Source organism: Nanorana parkeri, unplaced genomic scaffold (assembly GCF_000935625.1).
Source record: "Nanorana parkeri isolate BGI_ZX_2015 unplaced genomic scaffold, ASM93562v1 scaffold765, whole genome shotgun sequence".
Classification (NCBI taxonomy): Eukaryota; Metazoa; Chordata; class Amphibia; order Anura; family Dicroglossidae; genus Nanorana; species Nanorana parkeri.
In genome coordinates this window covers 88,055-110,575 of record NW_017307033.1, presented here as the reverse complement: position 1 = coordinate 110,575, position 22,521 = coordinate 88,055, and the positions used below count along the sequence as shown (strand labels likewise).

Here is a 22,521-nt window from a genome sequence, read left to right as displayed (position 1 = left end):
TAATTATTAAATAGTTGTTTTTTTTGTGGGGGGGGGGGGGGGGCAGAACCCCCATATGTAGGATAAGGCACCCATTTCCCCACAACCTAGGACTTTTTAACAGTGTAAAATGGAGTATAGGTTCACTTTGGTTTTAACCCATAGTTATACCATAATGATTAAAGAATATGATCACAATTAAAAGAAAACTTATGCTGCAATTATAGCACAACATTGCCGCTGAGATGATATTGTGTCAGAATGCACAGCACTAAAATTTGCATCCTATCTATTCTGATAAAAGCTAATGGCTTCTGAGAACGATGGTAGTGATACATCTTGCTGCATTCCCCTGCTCCATTGTGAATTAATGGTGCACTTCCTACACTTGTCTCCCTGACTTGCTTGTCAATGGATTTAGATAGTATCCCACAACATCTGAAGTTAATATAAACTGAAGTTAATGTTTCACATTAACACTTTATTATTTTGGTTCCAAGTGGTTGGCTGAGCAGGCACCCTAGTCATCCTTAGTAATAGGCCTATTCTATAAAAATAACTCTATAGAATACAGTTATGCAGATGCAAATCTGGTACACCATTACTGTAAATATCTGATCTAACCACTGTGCCATGCTTCTCTCTAGTGTTTTATGCAGAAGGAAGCGTAAATTGCAGCCATCTCAAATGGCACTGGTGTCTCTGACACGTGAGAAAAATGCACAGAAAGAAGTTGAAAAGGTTAAGTCTATTCACTCGCATCTCAGTCAGTTTCTTTTATCTGAAGAGGAGGGGAATGAAAGGTAAGCAGTGTTGGTAAGCTGCAGTGAAATAATTGGCTAGTGTACATCAATCGGTCAGCAGATTTCATGTAATAGGAAAGGCAAAAGGAAGTCTGTACTGAGAGAATTAAGTTGGCTGCTTTGCTGACTTGTGCTTATGAAAATTCTTATTGCATGGGGTACTGACTTCCTTTGCTGCATGCTTGTTTAGGGTAAGTTAAAGTACTTAAGCTCAAGACACCCAGGCAGCTAGTATTCTCAGAAACTCTGCAATGGCAATCTTTATATCTCTGCCTAAAAAAGGTTTACTTTAACCCCTTCATGACTGAGCTAGTTTTCAGGTTCTGTTCATAAATGACTGACACATTTTTTAACATTTTTGCTGTGTGATTCTTTCACAGCAGTAATATACTTTCTTACTAAATGTACCCACACATATTATATATTGTTTTTTAGAGGACAGATAGGGCTATATAATTATATCACATATGTGTACCTAACCCCTCACTTAGTTTGAATAAAATAAAAAAAATTAGGAAAAAAACTAGAAGAAAACACTTTTTCACAAGTTTTGATTATTATTTTTTTTAGAATTTTTTTATATTAATTATAGTATAAAAAATATATTTATATATAATTTATATTTTCCTAATTTTGTTTTACACTTTATTTTAATTTTTTTACACTTTGTAAAAAAAATAAAAATAAAATAAAAAAACTTTTTTTTTTCTTGTCAGTTTATATCAAGCAATCACTATGACAGCTTGATAAATTAACTTTTTTATTTTATTTTTGGCTATTAGGCTGATCCAAACTTAGGAACAGCTAATAATAACCTTAGAGACTGATCCTGACTTTAGTCAGATTCAGATCTCACTAAAAGCTCTTTGATCGTGCCTAGATGATCAGAACTGATACATTTCACTCAAAAGATATACATTGTACCTTTTGAGTGAAATGTATCTAAACATCGGGCTCTCAAGCTGTCAAAACAAATAGCAGAGAGGTGAGGTGAGTCACTGCTGCCTCTCTGCTATTTTGAGCTGTCAAATACGGATTGCAAATTGTGGTCCTCTATTTGCATGTAACAGCTTCATTCTTTCATTAATGAAAGGAAGAAGCTTTTACAAAAAGCTTAATTATTTCATTAATTAATGCCTCAATACTGAGACATTAATGAATGACTGTTAAATGCTGAGAATCAGCAAATACCGGCATTACAAAGCCTGATATAACTCGTCACGTACAGTGTACGTGGCCAGTCATATAGGCACAAAGTGACAGGACGTACACTGTACGTCTCCCGTCACGAAGGGGTTAAAGTAGAAACATTTTTTTTTTTTTATCTGTAGCAGTCCTTTCCCTTCATTTGTGTTCCTTGCCTTTTCCATTATTGCTCTACAGGCTTTATTCTTGGGTTTATCAGTCATATATGTCTGATACGGGTTCCTGTGGGTTGTAGAGATGGCATTGCCATAAAATATTAAGGATTATGACACCTTAACCATGACTGATGCTAGATCTTTGAATAAAGGAACTTTGTGCACTTGGAGGCATAAGAAGGTAATTGTGGCATTTCGCTTGGCGAGTTCACTTAGTAGGACCATAATGCTAATAATAGTGAGCTAATAGTGAGCTTTTGAGTAAGGCTTTGTACATATAACTATTATATATTTTTTTTATTATACTGCAGGATTGAGGGCCTTCCTTATATTGTGCCCAAACTGTTAGCGCTACATAAATACTATGTAATAATATGCAGTGCGTTCCAGCCAGATTCTGGCATAGCGGCCGTCTCTCTTTTTTGCCGGGCAGGAGGGGGCCTGGTAGGTCATTTGAAGTGAATGGTGCAGAAGCCACGCCCTCCGCCCGCACAGGATCGCAGGGCACATTGCGCCTGCGGTCCGGTCAAAATGCTGCAAGCACTATTTTGACTGCATCACACCGGACCGCAGGCACAATGTGTCTTGCGATCCCGTGCGGGCGGAGGGCGTGGCTACAGTGCCATTCACTTCAATGGCCAGACACGCCCCCTCCAGCCCCACGAAATACGGAGCCGGCCACAATGCCATGCAGTGCGTTCCGGCCAGCACTGTATATGGTGTGAACAGGCCCTTAGTGTTGCAGTTAGTTTTATGGTTTGTGTTAAGTGGTTTCTTTGTAAACAAGCTGAATTCGTTGTCTATAAAAATCCTAGGCTGCAATGTTTGAGGCTTTGAGAAATTAGGACCATGGAATCATTTCACCTGGTTTTAGAAGTCAACCACTTAACCCCCTAAGTGTTAACCACTTAAACCCCCTTCCTGTCCAGGCCATTGAAGAGGAGAGGGCTATCATCTGAGGGAGAAAGCTGTGCTTGGGGAACTGACTATTCCTAAAGTAGTCGAACTTGTTGTCAAGATCAAAGGCCCATTGCAAGTGAATAGAAAATTATTTATGGAAAGGAAAAACACTGCAAGCTGATTGATTGATTGATTTATTTTCTGTGCTTTTTACCTGCATTTTTTAAGTTGTTGACAGGGTCTCTTTAACAATATTGTGGTTACTAGGGAACGTATGCTAAGCTGTTATTCTATTGCTCCCATCACAACAGTTCCACAAGCAAAAAGAGGAGCATCTTACCGCAATCTCAGTCTCTGGAGTCTTCCTTTGTGGTACAAAACGAAAATACACAGAAGGATTTAGACAGTCTGAACTCTCTTCAGTCACGACTGAATCGTGCGTTGTTAGCTGAGAAACAGGAGAGTGAAAAGTAAGAATTTGTTATTTAATTATAACTACAAATGGATTTTTGGGGGTCTTGTGTCCAGAAGAAAGCTGGCTTGTCGGCCTTGTCTGTACAGGCATGGGACAGTATGGTTTGTAGTGGGTAGAGGTCAGCTTCATCAGATCAGGACTCCCATCTTCCTGCAGAGAACGATGCTTGCCCTGGACTGATTATCTTCCCCCATACAAGTTATATTTTAAAAGATAAGGCCCAAGGCAAAATGATTACCTATAACTAACTAGGGCTGCGGAAATTAACGATTTAATTCCTTGATTAATCGTTAATTTTTTTGACCGATTAAAATTCTTTTGATCTGTACTCACCTCTCCGCCGGCTTCCGGGGGTTCCGTCGGAGATCCGGTGACGTCACGGACATCGATGCCACCGGACTCCTTCCCCAAGTTGCTCCATCGGCTAACGAAGGGAAGGGGGGAGGAGTGCGGTGACGTCGATGTCTGTGACGTCACTGGACTCCTCCCCCCTTCCCTTCGTTAGCTGATGGAGCCACAGTTACAACATACGATCGCTGGGAGAGAGGCAATGAGGAAAAGCTTTCTCCTGCCTATATCTCAGCTTAATTAAGGTCAGTTGTCTGGAGCACAAGCACTGTTTTTTAACAGAAAAGCCTGTTGCTGTATATTGTAACATGTCAGCAATTTTTGGATGCAGACTAATGAAGTTTGTCCATAAATTTCCCCCAATTTACTCCATCCCCTCCTACAAGGTCATAATTAATGCGGTTAGCATCAGGGGAGCCCAATGATCATCTTACTATGTACTGTTGTACTGTTGTACTGTTGATCATCTTACTATGTACTGTACAACTGTTGGGCAGAACTGGCAATCCTGGTTGAGATATCTAATTATTGGAGTTTCTGAGAGGTAATATCAGGGCCATCAATGGCAGTCCTTTATCGGTCCCCATCGTACATCGACGTCACTGTACTCCTCCCCCCCCCTTCCCTTCGTTAGCCGACGGAGCCACTTGGGCCGGTGAGTTTGCCCAAGAAACTTTCTGCACGAGCGCCAGCCAAGGCATTGCCCTATACACATACAGCACAGCAATGAAGTAATAAAATGAACTAGGATCACACTAATCCAGCACGTTATTATTCTGAGTTGCCCACTCAATCGGCGGCCATATTGAGTGGGGCACGTGAGATACAAAATATTTGAATGCAACATTTGTTATGTAATCTATATAAAGAAAACTTAAAAGAGAACTATGGGGTAAGTGGTTTTCCCCATAGTTCTCTTAAGGGTCACGGGAGGACATATACTAGCGTCCTCCCATGACCCAAAGTTCAGTATATCGCGAGCTACAGCTCGCAGTATACTGAGACCGCCGCAGCTGGGACAGATCCCAACAATGCTGGCGAGATCTACCCAGCTGCGTGAATGACAGCAGGCTCTGCCTATCTAGAGGCAGAGCCCGCGGTACCCGCCCCCTCCCTCGTCCATTCCACCAGTCAGCGCTGGACGATCGCAGAGGGGCGAATCCCTGCAGGGAGCGGTGACTGACCGCCCCCGCTGACTGCAGGGAGACGATCGAGAAGTGAGCGAGCGACGGTATGTGTTCGATCACTTCACGATCTATTGACCCAACGTGTGACAGTTTCATTGTCATACGTCAGCTCGAACTATGAGGACGAGTTATCTTCACTCACCTCATAGTCCTCCTTGAACTATAGTTTTCAATCCTGATCATACTAAAGCAAATAATATACAAAACCACTTTTATGTGTAATCTGATTTTATGCTCTATGAAATGATTGTGGTAACTGATATGCTATTGACACTGCACGATCTTCTTTCAGATTCAATGAAAAGCTACAGCACCTGCTTGAGGAGGAACCTCTAGATATATCGCTTAGCCTTCCTCTGTATCTTCCCAATACATCGTTACAAGGGGCTCTAGAAAGTGCTATTGTAGTCCATTCTCCACATAAGCCTTCAACAGACAGCACCCTGCATTCCAAACCGGATTCTCTGATGAGTGGTGCACACTCCCACTCGTCATCTGTACGAGATCTCATAAACAGCCTGCACACAAGTATACAAAAGTATAAGAATGAAGATATTGCTTTTAATTTGCACATGAGCAACCTGTTTGACGCGGCAGAACTAAGCACCTCTCCAAAATAAGACTAAAATCTTGCTAACTTTTTTTTTGTTTAATTTTTAAGGCTTCAACTTTTATTTACATCTGTAAACACACTTGGTATATATTCTTTTCTTATGTAATTTATGTTTAAATGTTATTTTTAAGTATAGTAAATGAGGGGAGGATTGATGACGACTCTCAAATAAAAAAATATTTTTGTTCAGTTTTAGGTATATGAAATAAAATATTGTATTTTGCAAATAAAAATACAATTTGCAGTTTGAATAATAACAGGGATCACATATCCAATTTTAGATATTAAAAACGATTAGCCCCTTCACGACCAGTGACATACATTGTACGCTACTGGTAGGGCCAATATTTATGTGCATCTCGAAATTGATGAGCTCTAGGGGCTTTTGGGGTACTGAATTTTGTCGCCGTTTCACAGATGCACACAATTTTTAACCTGGTCATGTTGGGTATCTATTTACCCGTGGTAACTTCATCTTTTATATTTTATTTTTAAAAAAATCATATTTTTATTGTGTTTTGGGGCAATAAATTGACCTTGAGTGCATTTTTCACTACATTTTTGGGTTTGATGATAAGTTGCGCTAATATCGTGCAACATAAAAATGTGCAACAGCCACCATTGAATTCTATAGGGTCTTGGCTTTCAAAAGATATATAATGTTTGGGGGTTTGAAGTGTTTTTCAGGCCTAAAATGTGGATTATAACATGGGTGCAAAAAAAGGTAAAAAGGGCACCGGTCATTAAGGGCTTAAAGCAGTTAAATGTTGTTGTTATACAGGATTTGTATAGGGCCCACAGTTTGCGCAGCGCTTCACAATATAAGGAAGACATTACAATCGCAATACAATTCAAGACAAGATGGTAAGGAGGGCCCTGCCCTTGACGGCTTACAAGGGAGAGACCAGATACATGAGGCGGTAGCTGTGTGTGGATGAATTGTATTATTAGGATAGGTAGCTCAACTTGTCTCAATCCAGCAGAGGTGAAAGCGTTGAAAGGCCTTTCGTCCAACAAAGACATCATCATTAAACATGCTGATGGGGGGGGCATAGTCATTCAGAACTAGGATGATTACATTCAAGAAGCACTTATATTATTATCTGACTGTTCTACATACAAAAAACTGCACAGATCCATTGGCACAGTTTTCCAGCGACCTAAGAATTTTAACAGCACGCTCTCAGAGAGGGTATGATCTCAAAGAAAGAGAAGGTGTTCTTGTGTCCAGATTGCCCCAATACCCCATACTTTTTACCATCTTCCAAAAATTCATAAAGATGGTCTTAATCCTCTAGGGTGTCCCATTTATTAACAGCAGAAACACTCTTACCAGTGTTCTATCTATGAACATTTACAGTTTTCTTCAACCGCTTGTGACACTTCTTTCCTACATCAAGGAATTCTGGTCACCTTATCCAGATACTTGCATAATTTCTGGGGGATTTCTTTCACTAAACATTAATTCTTTATACACCTCCATTTCCCACAAAGTGTGACTATGCATTGCAATACTTTTTTTATCCCGAACTTCAGCTTTGAACCATAGGCAAGCCCGCTTCATCATCGATTGCACCAACTTTACCTTGGAACATAATTACTTTTTGTTTTTGAACACCTTTTATCTGCAAATCCATGGGAGCCAACTATGCTACCAGCTATGCCAATTTAATCATGGGATATTGTGAACACTTCCACATCTGGAAAAATAACCCTTTTGCCAAACATCTAGTTTTTTTTTATGGGCAATACATCGATGACCTAATCCTCGTCCGGGATGGACCCCCAGAGAATATCCTGAAGTTAGTGTCCCACTGTAATGGAAATGAGTAAGGTCTCACTTTGACTTGTGTTTTTGATCCGGCCAATTTGATTTCCCTTGATCTAGACCTTTCACATAAATGGAACCAAATAATTACCAAAAATCACTTTCCCACAGGAAGAAACTCCTATTTACATTTCAACAGTTGCCACCATCCGTGGAGAAAACACAATGCACTAACGGTCTAGTCTGTAGACTTAAGGAAAAATTGCACAGCTATCCAGGTTTATATGGTACTTATTACACATCTCAAAAACAAATTTAGGGAGAATAAAATATCTAGATAATGTGATACATGAAGCATATTTTGAATCTTTAGACACCAAGGGTCCCAAGAACAAAAAGAAGGGAAGACCTCAGAAAAGAAACCCCCACAAATCACATACAACCTCAGTCATGAAGCCATACAATGGGCCATTCGTAAAAACTGGCATATACTACTTAGTGACCCCAAGTTATGTCTGTTTCTTCCATCTAAACCTTCTGTCATCTTTAAAAAAGCTAGAAACATCAAAAACATACTAGCTCCTTGTAAATGTACCCAAACTAGCCAAAAACCATTTCCTTTTAAATAACAGGAAAGGCACCTTTTCAATGTAAAAAGCCAAAATGCTTAACTTGTCAATTTATCCAACATGGCCAATCGGAATTCACAATTCCAACAATACCTATCCTGTAAGACCTTTCATCACCTGCTCCCATGACCATGTGGTGTATGGCCTAAAGTGCCCCTGTGGTATGCTATACCTAGGATGGTCCATCTGCACCCTTAGGAAAAGGATAGGTGACCACAGAAGGTTTATGGAAAAGGATCTGCTAGACCATAACTCCCCCGACATTTTACCTTAAAACATAAAAAGATTGAGGACCTCCAAGATTTTGCTATTAAGCTCATCCCAGAACACTTCTCATTAGAACGCTTCCAGTGATTATGCAGAGGGGAAGCATATTGGATATATATCCAATATTTAGCCCCTATGGGACTAAATGAAGACATGGATATACACACCAGTATCTAACTGGCTGATGCTCTTTTCCGTTGATACCGTCGAGGAGGTTTCCACTATCGCTATACACTAAAATTGCTCTATTAATACCTCCTCATGAGGTTCCAAACATCCTTGTATATTGCAACTATATTTATTATCAAAGTTTATGTTCTAGTTCGTCGGTCCTCTGTTTTGTTTTCTCCTTTATGTGTTGTTCCCTCCTTTTTGTCAACTCCTTTTAATGCTACCAATATGTTCCTTAAAGGAGAATTATGAGGTCAGTGCTTTGCACTCAGCCTCATAATCTGAGCCGACCTGTGACTATGAAACTGTCACAGGTCGGCTTAGTAGATCGGGAAGTGAGCGAACACATACCGGCGTTCGCTCACTTCTCGATCTATTACCGCAGGGGAGTGACTGGATTCCCCCCTCCTGTCCTATCCTCCAGCGCTGACTGGCGGAACGGACGGGGGAGGAGGCGAGTACAGCTGGCTCTGCCTCTAGATAGGCAGAGCCAGCTGTCACTCACGCAGCTGGGCGGATCCAGACATAATTGTCGGGATCCGTTTCAGCTGCGGCGTCTCAGTATACTGCGAGCTGCAGCTTTAGGTGACGGGAGGACGTTAGTTTGTGTCCTCCCGTTACATAGTTACATAGTATTTGGGGTTGAATAAAGACATACGTCCATCAAGTCCAACCCATATAGGTCCACGCATCATCTCATTCTTAGGGATACTGGTATCCCTGGATATTACGGTCCCTCAAGAAATTGTCCAAACGTTTCTTGAACAAATCTACACTCTTGGCTGAAATCACTGCCGATGGCAGTGAGTTCCAGACCTTAACCGAGAACTATGGGGAAAAGCCCTAACCCCATAGTTCTCCTTTAAGTTTTACTCTCGGTCCTCTGGTTATCGCTCTGGGCTGGAATTACACCAAGGACATGAAAAGTGTTATTGTGCAGCTCCCAAACAGAAAGAATAACATATGCTAAGATTTAGACATAGCAATAAAAAAAGACATGAGACGTGCTACTGTCCAACACCCAACAGACCTAATATACACCAGGAATACAGAGAATTTAACCCACGCATAGCCAACAGAAGTGCTACTGCGCAACAGCAATTGTGTCACAAAATTTACAGAGAATTTCACTCCGCATATAAGACAGAAGTGCTTCTGTGTAGTTATCTGTACAGAAATAACATATAGTGAGAAATTCATCCACCATACAGGACATAAGTGCTACAGTGCAATGTCTATGCAGACATAATAACATACTGAGAATTGCACCCAGTGTACTACCCATTAGGAGTTCTACAGTCCAGGATCCATACAAGTACATTAGGATTGAATAAGAAGTAGACCCAACCCCTCTGTGTCCTCTCGTGTCACTACTCTACTAACGGACATATCCGTCTGGATGTCACAACATTTCTTAAAACTCAATCTTTCAAAAACTGAGCTCTTGATATTTCCTCCTGCCCGTGCATCTTCCCCCAACATTTCAGTTGAGATTGATAACACAACTATCCACCCCTCCTCCAATGCCAAGGTCCTAGGTGTCATCCTTGACTCGGACCTCATCTTTCTTCCACACATCCAATCACTATCCAAATCCTGCCGCCTTCACCTTCGTAACATCTCCAAAATACGCCCCTTCCTCACCAAAGAAACCGCAAAACTACTCATCCACTCACTTGTTATATCTCGTCTTGACTATTGCAACTCCCTCCTCATTGGCCTTCCACTACACAGGATATCCCCCCTTCAGTCTATCATGAATGCAGCTGCCAGACTCATCCACTTGACCAACCGCTCAGTGTCTGCAACCCCCCTCTGCCAATCCCTGCACTGGCTTCCACTCGCCCAGAGGATAAAATTCAAAATATTAACAGTCACTTATAAAGCCATCCACAACTCTGCCCCCGTATATATCTCAGACCTTGTCTCAAAATATCACCCTAACCCTAACTCCGCTCTTCCCTAGACCTCCTGCTTTCCAGCTCCCTAGTCAACTCCTCCCATACTCGCCTCCAGGACTTCTCTAGAGTCTCTCCCATCCTCTGGAACTCTTTACCTCAACCTGTCCGTCTATCTCCCACCCTGACTGTCTTTAGGCGTTCCCTGAAGACTCTTCTCTTCAGGGAAGCCTATCCCACCTTAACCTAACCACTGAACCATCACATTCTCAAACAATTCATCCCCACACAGCTACCTCCTCATGTATCATTTCCCCCTCCTCTTTCACATTGTAATGTCTTCCTTACATTGTAAAGCGCTGCACAAACTGTTGGCGCTATATAAATACTATGTAATAATAATAATAACTTATAGGACATGAGAAGTGTTCCCGTGTGGCGTCTATACAGACATCACATGTACAGAGAATCACACCCAGCATACAGGACAGGAAATGTGCTACTGTACAACATCCATCTAGACTTTTATAGCATCACTTTGGAGATATTATCGCACTCCCTTTCCCTGTAGATAATTTACCCAAACAGGGTCACGACAGTAAAAACCTAGCAGAGGCACTGACCAATCCCTACTTTATCTCAGGGAGCTCTCTAGTTTTTTCCCCAGAGAACCCGGCTAATCAATTTGTATTTCCACCAGCTCTGTTAGTGGAACGCAGTGTTGCTACATCTATTAGCTAGCAACCAGAGTGGCGAGCTGGAAGTGGAGGGAGCCAGTAGGAGGTGCAGTCTGTGCTCTCTCCAGCTTCTTCCTCTAGTCACTAAGGACACCTGGCCAGATGAAGATGAAGATACCTGCATGCTGCATCCTGGGGTGAAGGAAGAAAGGGAGGAAAACTGAGCTACAGTTATTGTCTATGTTCCTGAAATGGTGGCTTGTTTATTGCTAATGCCTATGTATTGTCAAATTGCTCATCTGTTGCCCAATTATTGTCAAGATCACCAAGATATTGTCAAATAAAATAAAAAGAATATACCAGCCACTGTACATTTATCCACAGCCCCGTTGTTCCAGGAGGTACCTATATGTTTTCCTGTGGCCGCATGTGTCTGCAGTCATTTAACAGCAGAGAGCAGCGGCTTCCCGCACAGAGCCAATTGGACTGGATTTGTGCACTGTCATCGATGTGATTGTTTTTCACAGCGATCACATGCCAACGCTTACATTGCTGAGCCCTCCCCTTCCATTTACATCAGAGGCACAGGAGAGTAAATTAACTAAAGAATTGAAGAGTCATTCATTCATTACTTCCTAGTGAAAATAGGCTGCAGCAGCAACAACAATTAAAGTTTTAAATCATGTGTAACCTTTTCAGCTGCGCCCCCCCCCCTTATTCCCCTTATGTGTTATCTCCATTCTGTTTCTGCTCTGATGTATGTATTCACCTCCCATATCCTACACATCTGTACATTAACCCCTTCTCCTTCATCCTCCCACTGTATGTCCTGAACATTAACTCTTAACCCTCTATGGCCTGTACATTTATTGCATCTTGTGCATCATTACCAAGCTCCATGATTTAACCCCCTCAATACTGGCATGTTTCTTCACTTCCCAAAAAAACTGCAAAAATTAAGCTCACTTTGGAGTGTCTACTTTCCAAAAAGGGGTCATTTTGGGGGTTTTCGTACTGTCCTGTCATCTTTATTAGATATGTTTTATAATAGAAACCCAGTTTTTTTTGTAGTATTTTGCAGTTTATATAGTAAAAAAAAGGTTACAACATGCCACCCAAAAAAAAGCTTCATGCGTCTCAAAAAAAATATGTAGAATGAATTTACAGTATTGCATGACTGAGTAATTGGTCAAGCTTTCACAGCACTGGAAGTTAAAAAATGGCTGCTAATGAAGGGGGTTTACCATGCCAGTACTGAAATGGTTAAAGCCTTTAGTTCACCAACACAACACTTCTGTCCCCTTGTTTCCTTCCAGAACACTATTTGCACCTTGTTTAGCTCCTTGCTGTACTTGTAATTGCTGTAATTGTTCCACTGTAGTTCCAGTCTTTTTAAAGGAGAAGCAGGTATATGCTGCCTAGGATTTTCTACTCTTCCAGACTGACATCCACCTATTAAGGTATTTTGAAATTTGCATAACTACTCTCAAGAGACAGCCCACTGCTTGTATCAGGGCTCTTGGGAGCAGTACTGAGGCAGGGTGCTGTGATGTATTCAGGAAGCTATGTGCAACACGCTGCTGGCCCCTCCCACCAGCCATGATCAGCCTGCATGGCATAGAGAAGCACGGAGACCCAGCAATAATGTCACTGGGTCTAAAATAAGGTATGTAGCAAAAACAGGTTTTACCTCTGAGCTGAATACAGAAAAATGGCCTGGACAGGAAGAGGGATTAACACCCAGGTTTTGCAGTTCTCATTCTTAAAAATAAGAAAAAATAAGAAAATACCCCGGTTTTCAAGTGGTTAAAATGTTCATTAGCTTGTTGATGAGGGTAGAAGGGTGAAGCCGGAAAGCAGATTACACTTCAGTTTTATATTTGCCCCAAGGGTGCATATATACTTTCTCGGTGACACTTGAATTCTAGCGAATTCTTTTATGAAGCTCAGAGGTGTTTATGCGAACAGCAGCGGACGTGAAGCCCTCTACAAAGCAATGAGAGGCTAGCAGCATTTGTAGCAATTTGCGGCCGTTCGCATGTAATCAGACAAGTAGCGATTACCTGCGGATGTTCTCTTTCCTAGACACAAACAGGTTGCACCTAGGGGTGATCATTCGTAGGTAATTGATACATGTCCAATGACATGCAAACGGTTGCCGTCAGCCTCTCATTGTTTTGTATAGGGCCTCTGGTGTTTCATGGGTCTCCACGTCACACTAACAGGGCTATTCACAAAACGGTGAAGAGTTAGGAGAAGGCCGGAGAAGTGAACAATCTAGGACAACATACCTGTCCTGGAACGTGAGCTGAATTGGAGAATTATTCCAAATCAGCTATTTTGGCCTAGATTGTTCACTTCTCCTGCCTTGTCCGAACTCTTCAGCCCTGTAAGTTTTTAAAGATGGCCCCGGTGAATGGCGACAGCCATCGTTAAACCTGGCAGGTGCCCAGATCCTATTTATTATATTGCTGAATTGGCAATATATTAAATGATGGCTGATGCAGACCATACTGATCACTCCCTCGTGGTACTGCTGCTCACAGGCAGGAGCCATTAGTATGGTCTGCATCAGCCAGAGATGCAGATCACACTGATCCTCCACTGAACCACCAGGATAATCTCCGAGTGCCCCACTGGACCATAGGGATGCAGTCCCTCCCTGCAAACCAGGTAAGCAGGAGAGGGGGGACATTTTTAAAATTATTAATTTTTATTGTTAATAGTTGTGTGTGTTGTATTGAGTGTGTTTTTAAATGAGTGTATGTGTGTTTTTTTTTAAAATGTGTGTGAGATATGTGTGTTTTATTGAGTGTATAAACGTTTGAATATGTGTGTTCCCCTATTTTGCCTAAGGCAGTGATGCTGAACAAACCCCAGTGCCCAATCTGCAACACAATACCAACCTTTTTTTAATGTTGGCACTTTGAGATAAATAAATTGATTTTGCGTTGCAGTTTGGGCACTCGGGTTCGCCATCACTGGTATAGGGCTTCCCATCGGTAGCTAGTGGCATAAACACCCGTGCGTCTCACGGAGGAATTCGCTGCCTCATTCACAAGTGTGAATGAGGCCCATCCAATATTTGTTAGACTTGTTTTCCAAACATTGTACATGTGAAAACCTGTTTGACCAGGATGAGGAACAAACATCAGTCAGTGAAGCATCTGGTCTGTTTCAGATTTCCAAAGAGCAGACTATCCCTGCCTGCAGGCTCTCCCACTCACCCATTGAATTCAGAGTCTCTGATAAAACAAATATGACTACTGCGCTTAAATATGTGTGTTCAGCTAGTTGAACAACTATCGTAGCAGCAACTGGTGCCTAACTCCTGAACATCGAGTGGGTGGTATGCACTTTGCATCTACCTTCTAATCCAATAAAATCTGTCTGATATTTAATAGATCTAAATATCGGAATTGTGCAGACTTTACCTTACACATATTTAGCCAAAAGTGACCATAACTACTGGCATTTCAAAGTAATAAGCTTATCGCATACAGTACTGTGTTGGGCCACATTCACACTTGTGCACCTTAACATGCAGTGTTTGTGTAACAGATTGCATGCCCATTTATTTTTAACCAGTTCGCTCCTGGAATTATTGTTTGCACCAATGTTAAAATTCACATTTTAGGCCTGAAGATTAGTTAAAATCCCAAACAGAATATATTTTCTGAAAACAGAGACCCTGACAAATAACATGCTGGTAGTAGTAATTATTGTATTGATATTAGCGCACATGTTTATTAAGCCTAAATTTTCTGTCAAAAAAATACACAAAGGATAATTTTAGTACACAAAAACACAATGTTACCCAGTTTTTTAGTAATATATAAAAGATGAGGTTGCATCAAGTAGAAAGATAAGGATACGATAAGGCAAAAAAACGACAGTGCCCAAGATTATCCATCATTGACGATTTAAAAGCCTTTACAGGCCATCAGTTTAGAGTTCATTATGAATAGTGGCCCTAGAATTATTGTTCTCACTTTGGAGTGTGCGGTGATACCTAACATGTGTAATGCAATTGACGTGTTAGTACATAGCCACTCATGCGCGTATGTATGTATGTATGTATGTATGCACGTGTACATGGGGGCTTTAAAAGTTTTTATGTGTTTTTTACATTTATTATACTTTAATTTTTTACACTTTTTTTTTTTTACACACCATTACTGCTATAACATAGGGGGCTGTTAGACCCCTAAAGTCACCTATGGACCCCAAGGAAGTTGATCAACAACAGATGCTTGATCAGCTTTTTCCCCAGCCATAGTGGTCGGGGAATGACAGCTGTTAATCAGGAAGTGGCGAAATGCTGGTCCCTTCCGGGTTCATTTAGCAGAGGGGAGAGCAGCAAATGGATGTTTACTGATAAGCCTCTGCTCTATCTGCCAACAACCTCCATGCTAGTCTCAGACCCGCAACAGGGGCAATGGAGCCCTGGGAACATGACAGGGGGACGGTGACTTTCGTAGTGGCTGGAAGTGATTGGGCGCCCGAATCACTTTCATCAGAAAGCCGTCAGTTGACTTGTCAGATGCAGTCTTTAGAATGTCTACACATGGAAGGCTTTTACATGTAAATAAAATATGTTAACTCCACATATAACCTAATGGGAAGATGTTTGCTGAACTTTTCTGGCAACAGGGTCTCTTTAATGACATCCATTCATGATTCATGCACATGCTAAAAACAATTGCACATGATCATCAACACATCAAATGCATGGATTTAAAAAAAATGCATTGCCCTGGAAAAAAGGTGATTTTTTTTTTTTTCAGAGGACAGTGGGCCTATATAAAGTAAATGAGCCAGTCAGAGGACAGTGGGCCTATATAAAGTAAATGAGCCTGTTTAATGTAAAATGTGTGAATGCGCCCATGAATTGTAAGGCTGTGACTTGTTCTTTAAAGTGGAACTCTGGTCATACATGAAATATAAACACCCTTCCCCCCAGCTGATACATAAAATAACGCTTATTTTACTGGGGAATTATATAATACAGAGGATTACCTCTGCAATCCAGTGACAATTCTTAAAAACCTGGAACTATAGATACATGATTTTTCATTTGCATTATTTGCTTTCATTTGAGTGATCCACATTTCATAGTAACCAACAAAACAGCATTTTTGCAGTAGATTGATCTCCCTATTGGTTCCCATGTGTCCCCAATATTCAAAGACTCAGATTTTAAAAATATGTATATCACTGGAATTGCCCTTGGTTTTGAAAAATGACCAACTATACCATAAAACATTGATAGAAGAGCAGAGTCTAGATGCATGCATTGTTATATACTGTGTCATTCCTTGTATGTATGTATGTTGTATGTATGTAAGTATGTTGGAATAGGAAAGATTTAAAGTTTATTTTTACAGCCAAATTAGGACAACACCTATTTTATATTTGTTCCCATTCACATAGCGTGAGCTAAAAAAATAATAATTTAAAATTGCTTCTTGCAATAGGTTAGAATTTCTTGGCTTCTTATGGGTTAAAATTTTTTTCTGTTTGCTCCATCTTTGAAATGTTAGGAGGGGCTGGGAGGGGTTTGTTCCATATAATTTGTAAAGTAGATGTGAAGAATGTCTGTCCTAACACTGGGTTAAAGGATTACAAGACACAGATACAGCCATCAATCAGTGCGTGGGGAAGGGGGTCACTTGAAAGTCAACAGATCCCTTCACAAAGCGTGGCAGCACTTCAGTGATAAGGAAACATGATCAACAAATCTAGAAACAAAACTAAGCACCTTCCCTTATGCAGTATTGTTTTATTAATATAAAAGTCAACAAATGAACCATACTCACAAACTTGTGAAGAAGAAACCATCAAGCATTCACATCGCACAGAAGTGATGGGAATGGACTGAAATCCACATCCCTCAGAACAAGCTACAGTGTTTTATGTCTCTGGCTGCAAGTCAGCCTGTCCAGTGACACACTCTGCAAAACGGCTGACGCGTTTCAGGGGCCGAACCCCCTTCCTCAAAGCCAATCCGTACGGAGTCTATGTGTGCTGAAAAAGGATCCGAAGCAATCACCATACAACCAAAGATAGGCGGGATAGGCATTACAAGATCCAGAGGGACCAAACACCAACGAGCATGTATGCTATTATGGTCACCCATAAACAGGACTCTGAATATTGATAGGCGATCCGCCCCCTCTCAATCTCCTGACCAATCATGTAGGGGGCATGTTAATGGAGGCAGGATACAGCCAATCATACAGTGTGGGGTATGCCTTTACCTTCTTTCGTGGCTGTCACTAAGAAAACAAATGGGACTGTGGCTAGGTGCAAAATAACATATGATTGCACAGGCACCTGAGAGCAGGACAAGCACCACAGACATGTACCATGGGCATGTGCATGCCTGCTAACCCCATCCCAAAACCTGCATATAGCAGTATCATACTATATCAAAATGTAAAAATATATTACAATAAATACATTAGTGTTTAAAATGTGTTTTGTTGGGCTATCCCGGCTTTTTTGGAGTCTCCTCTTTCAGAGCACTAGTGATGGGCTCGGGCGTGTACGCAGCTCCACGTGCCGAGCCCGCCAGGAAGCTGCCAGCGCGCAGCGCCAATCACAGACACTGAGACATTTCCCGATCTCTGCAGCTGCGGACCGGGAACATGTCTCAGTACCTGTGATTGGCTGTCAGCTTCCTGGCGGGCTCGGCACGTGGAGCTGCGAACACGCCCGAGGCCATCACTACAGAGCACCACAAAACTCGATAAATGAAAATATAGGATTAAAGAACATATTTCTTCAAATCATTGCATACATCAACATGTTAATATAAAGAAATATAACATTCATCTACAAAGTCAATAAACATTATCTTGGTATATGTGGGTGTTAAAACATATACAGCTAATTATAAGCATGTATACAATAATAATATCTATAAAAAATAATATTTAAAGCCAATCTAGTGTAACTCGGCTATGAATGCATGTGAGAGCATGCGTGATTCAGATATAATGTGAAGTATATTCTAAAATGTACTAATGGTCCATCAGTGCACAACCCAATGGGTATTAAATATGTATTATAACTTGGTACAGGACTGAACACTATATGGAGGTAGCTACTTCTTGTCCTTCATTCATCCCCCCTGGAACTAAACAGCTCAGGGAATATATCCACTGTGTTTGTCTGGTGCACAATTTTTTTGAAATCGTGTGCTTTCATTACTTAGTAACCGTAATCATCTCTATGCCAAACGCCTTCAAACCATCAGGTTTGGCATTATGATGTTCAAGAAAATGATGGAAGTCTAAGTTAATCACAAAACATCTTCAAACATGTACATGAGCCTTTCATTTTTGATTGCTTAGCAAAATGTGCACAGCACAACAACCTGTTAAATATTAAGTGGAAATGGTCACCACTGATGTTTGTCCTGCTATACGCCCCCTTGCAGACAATATTCTGTTTTGCACTCTTATTAGAGACACATCCTCTCTCGGATCAGTCTAGGTCAGAGATAATGAGTTAATTTTTAACACCTGAAAACAGCAAAGACTTTTGGAAAGTTTAGTGAGGCAGCTTCACAGAGGGAGGAAGGTATTCTTCTAGAAGGGCTCAGAGGAACGAAACCATGTCTAAACTAGTAGAATGCGTCCCCAATTTCTCCGAAGGAAGGAACAAAGAGGTAAGGCCAATTATTATTTATTTACAAGTGTTTAGGGGAAAATGTCCCGGTAAAAAGCAGAAACATGCGTATTGGTATGTTTTGCCCTAATTCTAAATGGCATCTCATTAACCTTTTTCCAACACCTGGTAATGCCCTACCATATGGTGTGGTGCGCTGTGTGGTTTAAAATAGTGCATGCACTTTTTTGGTAAATTAGGAAACCCATTCAAGTGAATAGGCTGCGTTAACTAAATTTAAAGGCCCATTCACATGATAACATTGCACTAAACGTGCAGGATCTGGTAGTAGTACCCTTTGCTGTACATACTATTGCACATCAAAGGATACTACACACTAGGTTTGCTGGTGCATTGTGTTGCCATTTATTCTCTGCTGCACCCCAATGTATCTCCTGGCCTGTGTGTGCTACAGCACACAGTACCGCAATATTGTGTGTTGCCAGGCAGTGAAAAAAAAAAGTAATGCATGTACTATATTTTATCACCACACAGCAATGCATGCTATTACATTACCATGTGTTGTACTGGGCTGCAACACACACCTCCTGGGACATGCATTAGTGTGTTATTGATAATGAATGCACCTTGCACATTTAATGCAACACTAAGGTGTGAATGGGCCCTAAAAGGTTTAGCTGGAGTAACATTTTAAACTGTGAATCGGGTTCACACAACTTTTGCTTGACACACTATTGTCTTGCACACAAATATGTGGGTGTTGAAAATGCATCTTCTAGCTAAGCACACCATGATTATGTCTTTGGTAATGCATTGTGTAAAGACAGAATTTCTGGATCAGGGTCAGGACTGGGCCTGAATGGATCGAAATGAATGGTCTGCCTTACCACAATGCACATTATTGTATACGCAGAAAAGCAAAGGTCTGCATCCTGCCTGAAACAAATATGCAACCCCATATTGGATATTTTTTAAATACATAAAGGTTTGTTTTTCATCTTGGCTTATTAAAAATAAAATGATTTTTTGGGGAATGTGAGTCTTTTACTGTAGGCATAAAACGTAATTTTTAACAGCTGCCATTTTGCTTTGATGTTACTGTGAAGTGTTTTTTAAACAGATATTAAATAATCTTATTGATATCACGAAATAAAACAAACCCTATTTGCTAAATATACTCCATATCAGATTATTGATGCACTGGCTGCAGCTATTTCACAGACTGAGGGATGTCGCCTGCTAGACGTCGACCCTGGAGCTTCCACCAACCGCACAGTGTACACTTTTGTGGGTTCTCCAGGGGATGTTGTTGAAGGAGCCTTGAATGCAGCACGGGTGGCTTTTAAGTTAATAGACATGAGCAAACACAAAGGTAAGGTATATTTACTGATCTACATGAGAGGTGTGTATTTTACGTGCATTACATTGTATTCTTATGGTACTGCACCAATGCTGTAGTAGGCAGTGGCCTTTTTATTTTTTTATGTTTTGTTTAGTTGTTTTTCTGCTGATGGTAACCTATGCCTGTAACGCAAATGTGCAAGTTAAAAAAAAATGCTGGCCTTCTACGTGTTTCTTTTTCTCTAACATTTAGTGATGTATAGACAAGACCCCACTCAAATCTGTTTTACATGTTGACTGCCAAGTAAAATGACTTGATAGGTTCTGATATAAAGTCCTTCCTGCACTGGGTTGTTGGCACCTTCCACTCAGGAGTTGTGACTTTAATTTAGGAGTAGAAAATCTTTATGTAGTTAATACACACTAATGTGGAGCATTTATACACAGGCAGTATTTAATGTATTAATATGAATGCATCCACACACCCAAATAAGCTTATTTAAAGTGTAATTCCAGTTTTGAAAAAAAAAATATTCCTCAATTATGACTTTCCAAGTCTTGTAAAGTAAGAATGGGGAGCAATAGAGCTGCTGTCTGATTAATTGAAAGGTATTTTAAAATTTGATCGCTTGCTTTTGATTTTTGGTAACAAGGATAAATTCTTCTAATATTCATTTTAAAACCAATAATGGAAAGTTATGACCAACTGCTTTGTGGTGTGTCTTATGTTTTGTAAAGTTTATAATGCTTGGTTTATTAAGGCGTCCAGGTATGTGACCAGGTAGAAAAATTGTGCCTATTCTTAGAATATGTCAGATGAGTACTGGGCTGCGGGATAGGGGCACATTTACCCACCCAGGCCAGTACATTCAAGATATGTTGGGTTGGTGGCCCTTAGAGATACTTCACCATCTAGACATAGGACCCGCAGTCAGTGACCTATGGTGGGCATTATACTGCTCCCAGTTCAGACCTGGGATCGCAGCATCTGGCAGAGGGAGGTCTTGAAGTATAACTTCCTTTGTGGCTCTGAGATGCTTTGTGATCAAATGCCAAAAGTTAAAAAAAAGCCAAAGGTTCCCAGTCTTCTCCTGATTCCACAGTAGTATAGATTTTCACTGAAAATGATCTACCCTGTAACTGCTCTCTTCCCACCCAAGTGAGCAGGCACAAAACTATTAGTCTTAATGATCACCACTGCTCAAATTGCAGTGTGGAACCTTCAGTCAACTATAGCAAACTATTCCTAATCACCTTCCATCATTTTAAATGCTGTAGACCAATCTGAGTTAAGAAAACCTAAATGTTTGCTAAAATGTATTGCACTGTACACATCATCCTCTGCTCCCCGCCTTTCTGAATAAGTGGATTCTCTATGTACATTAAATCTGGACTTTTCATTGGTATTAACTTGTCGAATCATGTGATTCCAGGAGAGCATCCTCGTATGGGAGCACTGGACGTGTGTCCCTTTATTCCCGTCAGGAATGTAACCATGGCAGAATGTATATCTTGTGCAAATATCTTTGCAGAGAAACTGTCTGAAGAACTGCATGTTCCCGGTGAGTGGAATAAACTTTGATACTAGCAACAAATCCAGTAATATGCTCATCGTTTACATGACCTCCAATAGAAACCCAACGTTTGAAAAATATGCACATCTTCTGAAAATGCTTTTTTCCTGGTTATTATGCAGATCCTCTGCTATCATTTGCTTTCTGAACCTATTGCAGCCAGAGTAACAGTGTTTTCAAAATGTGGTTAACAATGGGAAACTAATTTGTGCTCTTTCGCAGTAAATGTGTAGTCTTGCTTTCTGCTACATTTGCCGCAAAGGTAACATGCATGAGCAACAGAAAATCCATGGTTTCCACTAAGACCTGTTTACACCAGCGTTGCAGTGATTTTATTCATATCGAGTATGCAGTCCGGTTTTGGGCACGTCACTGATCCACAACTATGGAACAGTGTGAAAATAGTCATGCATGCTTCATTTTGTATGTATTTTAACTTTGACTTTCAAATCAATGCTTATTTCAAAAACAGTGCAGCATATCTAAGGCAGGCTTCACTATCCACTCCTATGTAGTCATGTTGATGACATGCACTGCACATGTGTTTTGGGGGGTCTTCTAAAAGCACAGTACCTGACCCTTCAACACACCGCTGTGTATTCCTGTAAATGCACATGCACTGTGTTGTGGCAATAGGGCAAAAATGGGTCAGGAATTGTGCACGGTGTGCAAAACCATTAAATTTGTTTCACTAGAATTGTAAAAATATAATCATTCCTACAAATGGGCATCTTAAAGGTTTTGTTTGTTTTTTTTTGTTCAAAACATATTGGTTGTGTGATTGTTTGCAATAACTTTGTGCACAACACAAAGAAGCTAAGTATTGTTGACAAGCTTCATTGCCTACTGCAGCTGGAAAAAAAAAAAAAAATCCAAGGAAAATTTTTTCCATCTA

At 40.7% G+C, this 22,521-nt stretch overlaps 2 protein-coding genes across 4 annotated transcripts in view; both read left to right on the top strand.

Moving 5' to 3' along the window:
• MCM3AP (minichromosome maintenance complex component 3 associated protein) overlaps window positions 1-5,691 on the top strand; it is a 45,597-nt gene extending 39,906 nt beyond the window's left edge. The window contains exons 26-28 of the mRNA XM_018564602.1: window positions 627-782; window positions 3,355-3,513; window positions 5,346-5,691. Coding sequence (XP_018420104.1) covers window positions 627-782; window positions 3,355-3,513; window positions 5,346-5,673 — 643 coding nt within the window. The 3' untranslated portion in view covers window positions 5,674-5,691. The remainder of the gene's footprint in view (window positions 1-626; window positions 783-3,354; window positions 3,514-5,345) is intronic.
• Window positions 5,692-18,593: 12,902 nt separating this feature from the next.
• The window catches only part of FTCD (formimidoyltransferase cyclodeaminase), a 21,408-nt gene continuing 17,480 nt past the window's right edge, over window positions 18,594-22,521 (top strand). Inside the window, exons 1-3 of one of the 3 annotated variants that reach the window (XM_018564606.1) lie at window positions 18,594-18,751; window positions 19,900-20,083; window positions 21,486-21,614. In XM_018564606.1, coding sequence (XP_018420108.1) covers window positions 18,698-18,751; window positions 19,900-20,083; window positions 21,486-21,614 — 367 coding nt within the window. In that variant the 5' untranslated portion in view covers window positions 18,594-18,697. The remainder of the gene's footprint in view (window positions 18,752-19,899; window positions 20,084-21,485; window positions 21,615-22,521) is intronic. The other 2 variants (XM_018564609.1, XM_018564610.1) reach the window with 2 other exon arrangements.